This window comes from Octopus sinensis, linkage group LG21, assembly GCF_006345805.1.
Source record: "Octopus sinensis linkage group LG21, ASM634580v1, whole genome shotgun sequence".
NCBI classification, from domain to species: Eukaryota; Metazoa; Mollusca; class Cephalopoda; order Octopoda; family Octopodidae; genus Octopus; species Octopus sinensis.
In genome coordinates, this window is record NC_043017.1 from 12,550,270 (window position 1) to 12,563,787 (window position 13,518).

The 13,518-nt window shown below is 41.0% G+C and overlaps 1 protein-coding gene across 3 annotated transcripts in view; it reads right to left on the bottom strand.

The window, feature by feature from the left end:
• The window catches only part of LOC115222912 (CTD small phosphatase-like protein), a 225,145-nt gene that overhangs the window by 70,783 nt on the left and 140,844 nt on the right, over positions 1-13,518 (bottom strand). The window contains exon 1 of one of the 3 annotated variants that reach the window (XM_036511998.1): positions 717-860. The exons of the other annotated variants lie outside the window; for them this stretch is intronic. Coding sequence (XP_036367891.1) covers positions 717-804 — 88 coding nt within the window. The 5' untranslated portion in view covers positions 805-860. Of the gene's footprint in view, positions 1-716; positions 861-13,518 lie in introns of those variants that run through there. 3 annotated transcript variants of the gene reach the window in all.

Genomic DNA, 13,518 nt, shown 5'->3' on the forward strand with positions numbered 1-13,518 from the left:
ACAGTAACTACAACAAACATTCTCTACATTAAAAAAAAAGCAGTAAAGTAAGAAACAAAATATAAACAACACAGGCATAGGAGTGGCTGTGTGGTAAGTAGCTTCCTTACCAACCACATGGTTCCGGGTTCAGTCCCACTGCATGGTACCTTGGGCAAGTCTGTGCGTGTGTGTGTGTGTGTGTGTGTTTGTGTTTATCTCCGCCAACGTCGCTTGACAACCGAAAGAAACAAAATCCAAATCAGGGGGAGATGCCACCCAGGAGGAACCAAGGAACCCCACAAATCCTAAACCACCCTACTCATTGAGAATTTCATGACAAGTGTGACACTCTCCTCCATACACCCCAACCTACAAGCACCAGCTTAGAATAGGCCCACTTCATCGCATTCACCCACCTGTCAACAAATTTACTAGGGAGAAGGCTGCACATCCATCTCAACTTTCGCCTTCTTTTCAAGTGAAATTTTTAAAAGTTGATGAAGCCCTAGGGATGAGGCCTGTAGCTTTGTTTGAGGAGTGTTAGCCAGTTCTATCACAACCCAGCACTTGTCTGGTACTTTTATTTTATCAACAAGTTCCCTCACTCTAAACACGATGTAAGGGCAAAGTTTACCTTGGTGGAATTTTAATGTAGAGCATAAAAAGCCAGAAATGCCATGGACATGACAATGGTGATGATGAAATAAATAAATTTGAAATGACAAACTACTTACCATAAGGAAAGAAACTGGATACCAGCCAAGCCCTTAAAGATTTGAAACCAAGAACTAGAAGGTGCCAACATCCACAGGCACCAGCCATTCTTGCAGGAGGTGGGGGAGATGGAGAAAGAGGAGAAGACAAGGCTCAACAGTCAGAATTGGAAGAGAGAAAAAATGACATAACGAGATAACGAAAGAATACTCCTTCAAATGATCCAAAGTCGGAGTCGTTTAATAACATGAACGAAATTAGAGAGACAGCAAAGGAGACCGAGGGAGAGGGAGAGGAAGGGAAAGAGAGGGAGAGAGAAAGATAAAAAGAAGAGTAGATTGAAGAGGAGGGAAAGAGGAAGAGAGGAGGAGGAGAGGCTGGCGGGGTGGCAGGAATATATGCAGCAGATGTGACGGCTCTATTGTGATGACAAATAACAACAACCAATGTCTTTCAAGAGAAGAATAAGAAAGTGGCGTGAGATATTGAAAGAAAGAATGAAAAAGAGAAAGCAAGAATGAGAAAAAGAGAGAGAGAGATAGAAAGAAAAAAAGAAGGAAATATCTAAGTCTTCAACAAGGGAGAGAGAATCATCATCACCACCAACAGCAGGAGTAACAACAGTGATAGTAATAGTATTGGTAGTAGTAATGCAATGCCACGTCACTGAAGACTGGGTCTTTGGATAGATAGGTTCACTTGTGCCAACTAACTACAGTGCTGGTACAAAAGTGCATTCAGTCCCATCACCACTACCATTTACCGCCATCACTACTACTATAACCATCACCACCACAACCACCACTACCACTACCACAATCATCATCACCATCTTCTACTCTGTCCAGGTCATACAAAAAACAATTAGTCTGAATATTTCTAATTAACTGATTTTAAGATATTCTGCAGCAACATCGCCTAAATAAACACATGTGTGTGGTAGGGACATGTGTGTCGCACAGACGTGTGTGCATGTGTGTGTGTGTGTGTGTGTCTGTATGTCTGTATGTATATATGTATTTTTGTATGTATGCATGCATATATGAGTGCGTGTAATGTTTAATACATACAGAGCTGTTATGTACGTGTCTGTATTATGGTCAAAATGTGAAGAAGGTAGCAATACAAGAAATATCAAATGACTTCAGGTGACCAGGTGAGAAACAAGGTAGAATAAGCAACCAACCAAACCAACCACTCTTTTCTATAATGGTGAGTAAAAATCCTTGAGATAAGTGATAAGACACAAATGCATTAATGCAACAGGCTGATGTGAGTACATATATATATATATATATATATATATATATATATATATATGGTAAGGCAATTCGTTGCTAAAACCCTTTATTGCTTAGTATATATATATATATATATATATATATATATATAGGTAGGTAGATTTATTGGCTAAGCACAAGTATTGTAAGAAAATCACATCATACAGTAATCTGTGGATTTTTGGCATACTACAAGGTGACTAATATTATCATTATCATTATTATTATTATTATTATTATGGTAATAATTCAGCTTTGCATGAAAAATGCATACACATTGTACAACAATTGCCTTAAGAGGGAATTCGGTAGACAGAAACTGGATGGTTCTGGGCTCAGTCCCACTGCATGGCACCTTGGTCAAGTGTCTTCTACTATAGCCTCGGGCCGACCAAAGCCTTGTGAGTGGATTTGGTAGATGGAAACTGAAAGAAGCCTGTCGTATATATGTATATATATATATATGTATGTGTGTCTGTGTTTGTACCCCCAACATCGTTTGACAACTGATGCTGGTGTGTTTACGTCCCCGTAACTTAGCGGTTCAGCAAAAGAGACAGATAGAATAAGTACTAGGCTTACAAAGAATAAGTCCTGGGGTCAATTTGCTCGACTAAAGGCGGTGCTGCAGCATGGCCACAGTCAAATGACTGAAGCAAGTAAAAGAGTAACAGAGTTGCTGTCATGGTTCAGAACAATGCACATTTGTGCTATTTGCCTGCTATTTCTAGCAAATCAAGCGACCAAATAGATGCTCTGTGTGTTTATAATGTTGTGTGTTTATAATGTTGAGTGTAATTACATCAAATAATACCTGAAAAACACATTCATAAAAATAAATTAGTTTTAAACATTCACTAGAATCAGTTACTGTTGCATAGCTAATTGGTGTGTTAATTAGCAGAAGGTGCCTTTTGTACTGAGACCCTAATAAACAACAGCTAGACTATCGCATCAGCGAAGAAGAGCACCTGGCCAAGCATCGATTTACTGACCTAGCATCGCCACGGTGACACACAACCATGCAGCTACTATGGCACTGGCAAGTGCAAGAGACATGGTGCTGGCCAGCTGGATGGTTGGCAACATGGTTTGCAGGCCGGTCGGTCGGTCGGTCGGTTGTCTTGTCAATGTTTGGAGAGAAAGAGAGAGGTTGGGCAGATGTGGCCATCAAATCAGAAGGTGGCAGTGGTGGTGGTGGTTTTGGTGCTGGTGTTGGGAGGGGGGGTTCCTGATGGTAATGGTGGAGGTGATGCTGCTGGATAGTAGTAGTAGTAGTAGTAGTTGTGGTGGTGGTGGTTGTGGTGAAGGTGGTGGTGGCGGTGAAGGTGGTGGTGGTGATGAAGGTGGTGGTGGTGGTGAAGGTGGTGGTGGTTGTGGTGGTGGTGAAGGTGGTGGTGGTGATGAAGGTGGTGGTGGTGGTGGTGGTGATGAAGGTGGTGGTGGTGTGGTGGTGGTGGTGGTGGTGGTGGTGAAGTGGTGGTGGTGGTGGTGGTGGTGGGTAAGGTGGTGGTGAAGGTGGTGGTGGTGATGCTATTTAACCAGATGTCACTCCTGAACAAACAGATCTAAGATCAAAGCCATTTCTGTTATGTCTATGCCATTTTGGATTCTATCATAGTGCACGTGTGTCCGTGAGTCTGTGTGTGTGTGTGTGTGTGTGTGTGTGTGTGTGTGTGTGCTTCTTCCCCCACCACCTCCAGACATAGTAGATCTAGATCTTCCTTTTCTCTTTTTGCTCCTTTTATCAAAGACAGAAGGATACAATATGATTTGAGGAAGTATTGGTTGCCCTTTATAGCAGATCAGGCAGATCCCTTTCATTTCATTTTTAAAAACTAGAGTCTGATTTCAGCAAGATTTGGCTGCTATTTCTAGTGGGGTCAAGTGTCATGCAATGATATGTCTGACAGCAATTTTGGTATTTAGTCACAGATCAGCCTTGACTGAGGAATCCTGCAATCGAAAGCAGTGATCTAAGACACAGATAAATATCTGAGCCCCACCCCCATACCACAAAATGTTTTGCCCCACCACACACTCTTTAATAATTCTTTCTAAATTAAGCGCAAAGAACTGCACGCGCACATGCATCAGCCTGCAGCCTCCCACCTCATGGCTATCCATTGCATGCGCTAGTACGGATATGTCCTCTGTCTCCCGCGAGATCATTCTACCAGGGCTTTGCTCGCCTTCGATGCAGCAGCAGTGGGCTGGAAGAGGCCTTGTGGCAGGCCCTACACCAGATGGCTGGATGTGATTTGGGAAAGATCCCCAGAAAATGACTCAAAGTCACCTTGGAGGATGCAGAGGGGCTTGCAGAGGGATGCCAGTGATGGAGAGCACTGATGGACCTGGTCGCTCTACGCATGATGCCACCTCTGGGACCACTAACTTGGAATGACCCCAGCCACAAGAGCATGAAGCCAAGCAACATTAAGCACTAGGCCAATAATTTTGAGGTGGGGGTGATTTAGGTCTACAGCAGTGGTTCTCAACCATTTTTCCCTATGGACACATCAGACTCCTGTATTACTTGGGAGGACCACCATAGCCATTTGTTGTTTAATAAAATCCTACTATATTTTTATAATTAAATATTATTAGGAATGGTATTACAAAAATTCTTTAAATATTTTGCATATTATAAAAATAAAACCAATTTATTGTATGTAAATTTTAACAATAAACACCTATATGGGCCCCCCAAGGGTCATAGAAACCCCAGTTCAAAACCACTGCTTAAACCCTTTAGCATTTGTGCACATTGCTTTGAATTAACCATGCGTTATCTTGTAGGTTTGAGGTTTCAGTCACTTGACCGTCTGTTTTTAGAATAACATTGTAGGATAGGTGAGAGGCCAGATCTAGCCAGCTTAAACATAAAACAGGTAGAATAAATATCTGGGCCCGATATGGTCAGTTTAAATGCTAAAAGGGACAAATAACCAAATTTTTAAAAATTTTATGTGCTTCAGGTAAGTGGTCAATATCAATTTATTCAATTTTTTTCCCCAAAAGTTTGTCCTATAAAGAATTAAATCATTTTGAAAGTAAAATGCAAACATTTGAGAATGATTACTTCTTGTAAGTATTCCCCAATTATTGGCTAGAATGATTTTTGATTACCGGTCAATTTCATTACACAGCTGACCTTGCACCAAATAACATTACTGTTATATTATAGTGAAAATGATAGCATAAGGAGAGGTCATATATGGCAGTTGGGTAAGAAACTGAAACCTGAATGATATCAATATGGACGTAAGTGCTGGTGTGGCTATGTAGTTTAAGAAGTTTGCTTCCCAACTTCATAGTTTTGGGTTCAACCCCACTACACAGCACTTTGGACATCTTCTGCTAAAGCCCTTGGATTTGGTAAACAGAAACTGCAAGAAGCCTGACGTGTGTGTGTGTGTGTGCATGTCTGTCACACACCTACCACTTGACAACTGGTGTCAGTTTGTTTATGTCCCCCATAGCTTGGCAATTCAGCACAGAATCCAGTGACTGAAACAAGTGCTAATAAAAAAATTTAAAAGAAAAACGTTTTATGTTTCTTTTTTCAGGCATTGTCTACCTTGGACTACATTAAGCAATGCAATTGATTTTGATTTTCCAGTTTCAGCTAATGAGCTGTGGCCATGCTGGGGCAATATAAACTTTCCTTTTTTTTTTTTTTGTTTCATTTAAAAAAAAAAACAATGAAGTGTAATCGAAAGAAAATTTGGCTGTTGTTTCTGGCTAAACAGGAGCTCAGGCATTGGCTTAAATCCCTGAGCTGTCTGTATACTCCAGCTGGTTACAGAGGTAATAGAGTGGTGGGGTGGGGGTGAACATTAACACCTTAACTTTGTGACTAAATAACAGTATCTATGTAATCTCCAGGTCAGCAAATATAGAACAAGTTACCTGTTGATTAGTATGTGTGTGTGTATGTGTGTGTATACAAATGTACAACTCTAAGTGTGTATGTATGTATATATATATATATTATATATATATATATATATATATATATATATATATACACACACATACGCCTATGAATGAGTGTATACGTATCAGTATGTATATGTATGCATGTACATATGTGTACAAATGTATATGTGTATATATGTTTACAAATGTGTGTGTGTGTGTGTGTGTGTGTGTGAAAGGGCTACCTTTAGAAGAAGCAACAGCATATGGTTAGTAGTTGTAGTAGTAGCTGCAGCAGTGGTGGTGGTGGTGGCCGTGCCAGTAGTGGTATTAGTATTTGTTGCAGCAGCAGCAGCAGTAGTAGTAGTGATGGTGGTGGTAGTGGGGATAGAAGTAGTAGCCATAATAGTAGTAGTAGTAGTAGTGGTTGTGGTGGGGATAGAAGTAGTAGCCATAATAGTAGTAGTAGTAGTGGTGGTGGCGGCGGGGATAGAAGTAGTAGTAGCCGTAGTAGTAGTAGAAGTAGTAGTAGTAGCAGCAGCAGTAGTAGCAGACCTAGAGCTGACTTTGACTAAGCACATACTTGGCAAGCAAGCGGTGTGTGGTTGGGGAATGTCTGGTGATCCAGTTCTGATTTTTTCCAATACAACCAACCTTGACATGGCTGTTCTTACAGTCGCCGCAGCCTGTCCTGGATATATCGTACTACTGTATATATCGCATGACAATACAGGTATCTTCTCCAGCTACGCACGCACGCACACACACACACACACACACACACACATATAAGTGTGTATGTATCATCATCACCATCGTTACCATCATCATTTTAACATTTGCATTTTTTCAAGCTTGCACAAGACAGAGCAAAATTGGTTTTTAGGCAGAATTTCTACAGCCGGATGGACACCTTTCCGGTCACCAACCCTCATCTGTTACCAAGCATAGCTACTATTCCCCCATGATCAAACATGCTTTTCAAGGAAGACTGCAAATGAACAACACCACTCGTATGACAGTGACGTTCGCTTACCACCATCCCATGACATCAAGACAAGAGTACACACAAACACAGATGCATACATATTTACATACACATACATAACATATATGTTGATGAATTTCCATCCAAAGCTTCTAGTTATTATTATATTTATCCTACACAATATAGCAAGACCTGAGTTATGACCTTCCCGTAAAATTACTCTGGAAAACAGGAATACGTGGTAGCCAGAATAAATAGCAGAGGAGCTTTTTATAAGCAAACCCAAAAATGCTTCCCATGAAATCCCATAAGCTAACTTAGAGGATTTATTTATATATATATATATATATATATATATATAGTGAAAAATATGATAGAAGAAGGAAAATTCACACAATATATATACTTTTAATCTATATATCTATATATATAAAACTGAGAGTGTGTGTGTATCTGTCTGCATGTGTGCATCGCTAAAACTCAAGAACTACCCAACTGATTTCATTCAAATTTTACACATGCATTACTTAGGGTTCATGGAGAGTCATGAGCCAAAAGAAATTTCAAATTCTTGCCTAATGCAAGCCCAGAGCAATCTCTTAAACTGTTTCAGTATTATGTGTCAAAAGTGAAACAATAACATCTCTATTGTAACGTGATGTAATATTGTTTCACTTTTAATTCAATTGTGATAACACTAAGACCATCTTCCGCCACATTCCAGGGAGAAAAACTAGAAATAGTTGATAGTTTCCGTTACCTAGGTGATCAAGTCAGTAGCAGGGGCGGGTGTGCCGAAAGTGTAACTGCTAGAGTAAGAATAGCCTGGGCAAAGTTCAGAGAGCTCTTACCTCTGCTGGTGACAAAAGGCCTCTCGCTCAGAGTAAAAGGCAGACTGTATGACGCATGTGTACGAACAGCCATGCTACATGGCAGTGAAACATGGGCCGTGACTGCTGAGGATATGTGTAAGCTTGCAAGAAACGAAGCCAGTATGCTCCGATGGATGTGTAATGTCAGTGTTCATACCCGACAGAGTGTAAGTGCCATGAGAGAAAAGTTGAACCCAAGAAGCATCAGATGTGGTGTGAAAGAGACGTCTACGCTGGTATGGACACATGGTAAGAATAGATGAAGATAGTTGTGTGAAAAAGTGCCACACCCTAGCGGTTGAGGGAACCTGTGGAAGAAGTAGACTCAGGAAAACCTGGGACGAGGTGGTGAAGCATGACCTTCGCTCTTTAGGTCTTACTGAGGAAATGACAAGAGACCGAGACCTTTGGAAGTATGCGGTGCATGAGAAAACCCGGCAGGACAAGTGAGGCCATAACCCGTGGCCCCTACCTGGGACGTAGTCAGTCCACCTGTGCATACCTTCCTTCTTGGGATACATAACTCTACTTGTGAAGACTTGTTGAGGCAAGTGCAAATCAAAGAATCAAAAAATCAAATCAAATCGAAATCGATCAACATCAATGGAATTTGTAGTTTTGTGGTACCAGTGCCGGTGGCACATAAGAAAACCATCCGAACGTGGCCGTAGCCAGTACCGCATCAACTGGCCTCCGTGCTGGTGGCACGTAACAAACACCATCCGATTGTGGCCGTTGCCTGCCTCGCCTGGCCTCCGTGCCAGTGGCACGTAAAAAGCACCATCCGAGCGTGGCCGTTCACCAGCCTCATCTGGCACCTATGTCGGTGGCACATAAAAAGCACCCACTACGCTCACGGAGTGGAAGGGCATCCAGCTGTAGAAACACTGCCAGATCTGACTGGCCTGGTGCAGCCTTCGGGCTTCCCAGACCCCAGTTGAACCGTCCAACCCATGCTAGCATGGAAAGCGGGCGTTAAACGATGATGATGATGATGATGATGAGGCCATGCTGGGGCAATGCCTTGAAGAAATTTTAGTCGAATGAATCAACCCCCAATTTTTTTTTTTTTATAAAGTCTGGTACATATGTAAGTCAGGTACACATGCAAGACGGATATGCATAAAACAGGTATATGAACAAGATAGGTATACAAAGTGGACAGACATACATATAAGACAGGTACATGCATAATACAGATATACCTATAAGACATAAAAGATGTACAAAACAGGTACAAACATACAAGGCAGGTACAGACACAATACAGATGCATGTGTAAGACAGGTGCATGTACAAGATGAATACAGAAACAAGAAAGGTACATGCATAAGACAGGTACGAGTAGAAGGCAGGTAGAACCAAAACCAACAGATGTTCCTGAAGTCTAATAAAATTGAAAAGCAACAAATCCACACACACACACACAAATCATGTAGTCAAATTTCGATTTCCATAAAATTATGAATACTGAAAATGTGACAAGTACAAAAGAACAGTTTAGTCATTGGAATTAGATAACAAAAACAGAAAAGATGACGATGATGATGATGATGATGACAACACTACTACCACCACCACCACCACCACAACCATAGGCTCCAACTGAGTTAACCTCTTTGGAACTCGCTGCTCCCCATAAACAAGGTAGGCTCAGGTGTATGCTGGATTGCTAGAGCAGATGTTTAAAGGAACTTCCACTGATGTGAGCCAGCCCCTACAGTGCCCTGGGCCACTGGAGCAAATCATACTGCAATTGGATCTGGCAAAGAGCCAACCCCTGATGTGCGCAGGGCTGCTGGAACAGATCCTACAGAGAAAATTACCCCTGACGAGAACCAGCCTTAGATGAGTGTTGATGAACTATTAAAGCAGGTCCTAATGTGAATTACCCCTAACAAGAACCAGGCTCCCTGGTGTGTGTTGAATCACAAGAACAGATTTTGATAAAGAAGGTTCTGCCAAAAAGAATGTGTGTGCGTGTGTGTTCGCGCATACACACACACACACACACACACGTGTATGTGTATATATATATATATATATATATATATATAATATATATATATATATATATACATACACATATACATACATGTGTGTGTGTATATATATATATATGTTATACATACATGTGTGTGCATATATATATATCTATCAAAGTGGACGTTAAACGATGATATATATATATATTATATATATATATATGCACACAGATGTATGTATATGTGTATGTATGTATGTATAATATATATAGCATCATATATATATATATATATATATATAAATATTGGGTTGCCAGATAAATTCATTCATTTCTGGGGTTTTTTTCTTTTTCCATTCTACTATAATCCTTTCCAATGTTATTTGAATTAACACAAGAAATATTTTTATGTTTAATGAATTTCTTTTGGTTTTTCCTTTGTAACTCAATTCTTCTCCAACAAATTTTGTGTATCACTTTTGAAATTTGAATAAATTTTACCTCTTTTCACTCTACGGATGACGCAATGCAAAGCAGAAAAAAAAAAATAAAAAAGAATTTGACTGACATCCTGTGGCTGTGTGGTAAGAAGCTTGCTTTCTAACTACATGGTTCTGAGTTCAATCCCAATGCATGACACCTTGGGCAAGTGTCGTCTACTATGGCCTTGGACCAACCAAGGTCTTATGAGTAGATTTGGTAGACGGAAACTGAAAGAAGCCCATCATGTATGTGTGCGTGTGTGTGTTTCAGTCTGTGTTCCACCACTGCTTGGTAACCGGTGTTAGTTTGTTTACGACCCCATAACCTAGCAGTTTGGCAAAGGAGACCAATAGAATGGGTATCTGGTTTAAATATTAAAAAAAAGTATGTCAGTTTGTTTAACCGAAAACCCTTCAAGGTGGTGCTCCAGCCTGGCTGCAGTCTTATGACTGAAACAAGTAAAAGATAAAAGTTAAAGAGACCCATGAAATGGACACTCAGCCTACTAGAAATAGCAGCCAAATCTCTCTTATATAATCACACCATCTTGTCTTTAGAAAAGGAAGTAGACATTTAGTGCTGAAACTTTATATTGCAATGCATCTGAATAAAAATATAAAAGATAGGTTGGGCAGTGTAGAGGAAGTATCATCTTGGTCATGGTTCTTACTAATTGGGAATGACATGGAACACAGATGGCATGTCTTGGAGGAGGAAGTAGATCCTACTTGAAAAAAATTTAATAAAGCTAAAAATAGAAGGCAGGGATTGCCCTGGCTTGGTAGCAGCGTCGTTACTGATGTTGCCCTTTCGAAAAAGAAAAGAGTTAGAGCAGATACTGCAAAGCATCTAACAATTTTCTTCGGAGCAATATTTTATTGACATAGAAAGGATGAATGGAACAGTTGGTCATGGTGGGATTTCAACTCAGAGAACAATGAATCAGAACAAATACTACAAGGTATTTTGCCTCAAGGCGGCGAGCTGGCAGAAACGTTAGCATGCCGGGCGAAATGCTTAACGGTATTTTGCCAGCTGTTACGTTCTGGGTTCAAATTCCGCCGAGGTTGACTTTGCCTTTCATCCTTTCGGGGTTGATAAATTAAGTACCAGTTACGCACTGGGGTCGATGTAATCGACTTAATCTGTTTGTCTGTCCTTGTTTGTCCCCTCTGTGTTTAGCCCCTTGTGGGTAGTTAAGAAATAGGTATTTTGCCTGACATTTTGCTAATGGGACTTCCTAAGTTGCCAGGTGGCAATGATAAGCTACGCAAAGGGACAAATAAAGCTATAAATAGTTCTTTCCTCTATAAGCACAATGCCTGAAATGGGGTCGATGGGTAGGGACTAGACAATTACATCGACCCCAGGGATTTAACTGGTACTTATTCTACAACCCAAAAGGGTGGGAGGCAAATGTCAACCATGAGTGGAGTCACATGGCACAGTGGTTAGAGCACTGGACTCACAGTCAAGGGATTGCGGGTTCGAATCTCAGACCGGGCGATGTGTGTGTTTATGAGCGAAATACCTAAGCTCCATGCGGCTCCGGCGGAAGGTAATGGCAAACTTCTGCTGACTCTTTTGCCACAACTTTCTCTCGCTCTTTCCTCCTGCATCTTGCAGCTCGCCTGCGTTGGACTGGCGTCCTGTCCAGGTGGGGAACCTATACACCAAGGAAACCGGGAAACCGGCCCTAATGAGCCAGGCATGGCTCGAGAAGGAATAAACAAAAGTCAACCATGGTGGGATTTGAACTCGGAACGTAAAAACAGATGAAATGCTGCTAAGCATTTTGTCCAGCATGCTAACAGTCTGCCAACTCACTGGCTTTAAATAAAACTATAAATAAGAGAGTTTCCAATTTTGGCACAAGGCCAGCAATTTCAGGGAAGGGATAAGTCAACTGCATTGACCTCAGAGTTCAACTGGTATTTATTTTATTGACCCCGCAAGGATAAAAGGCAAAGTCAACCTCAGTGGAGTTTGAACTCAGAACATAAAGACAGATGAAAAGCCACTAAGCATTCTGCATTGCATGCTAACAATTTTGCCAGCAAACTGTCTTTGATAAAGACTATAAATAATAGCATGTATATATTGGGTTTAAACCTTTTGGATAAGAAAAATCAAAAGCTGCCTGTGGGATTTGAACCCACATCTCCAGTAAACACGATGTTCTACCACTGTACCAAAGCAACCCTTTGAATTTCTCTATTTACTTCATTTAGAAACACTATTCTTACCAGTAAGAGTTTTCTGTTGGGGCTGACCTGGAGCTGAACAACAACACAACAACAACGTCAAACAACAAAATCAAGATAAAGAATAAACATGAGAAGGGCAACAAGTCACCCCGCCCACCCAGAAGGCCTACCCCCATATCTGTTTCTATCACGTACCCAAGAAGTACTTGCAGTGCTGCAAAAGAACTATCGAGCAACTTAAAACAATCTAAGTCAGCTTCCAGTTAAACACAGAGAACAAACACAGACAAAATGGAACATCGTTTGCCACCAACACCCCACCCCTCTCCTTAAGTACACGCCCAACACCCTGAAGCACCTCACCTTGGCAAGGAAAAAAGCTAACCCACCCACAAACAGTAACCCTAACCCCTCCCTGGCATGCTAGATTTTTGATGTAACCACTGTTACAACACATTATGTAGATATACACATTATGCTTAACATATTCACCTCTGTCTATCTCTCATCGCTTCTGTCTGACTGTCACCTCTCTATCATCTATCTATATCCCCCTCTTCTTCTAGTCTATCTCTCAATCGCTGTCTGTCTGTCTGTCTGTCCTCTCTCTCTCTCTCTTCTCCTCTCTCTATATCTCTCTCGCTCTCTGTCTTCTCTCTCTCTCTCTCTCTCTCTCTCTCTCTCTCTATCTGTCTATCTCTCAATTGCTGTCTCTCTCTCTCTCTCTCTCTGGGTTAAGTAACCTAAAACATGTAGTAGCAGATCTGATCTGCTGATTACACACACACACAGACACACACACAAACACAGAACATTCACAAAGACACACCCACATTTACACGCAATCACACACATTTTTACACACATTCACAAACAACATAAAGCACGTACATATACAAGCAAAAGTTCACAAACGCGTATTCTCATAGAACCACATGCACACACATAAACGCACACATTCTCACATACACACCCACATTTAAACACATTTTCACATGCACACACACACACACACATACGCATCCGCAAAGAGCAAACTGCTTGCATACACACACCTTTACACATGTGCATACACACACACACATTC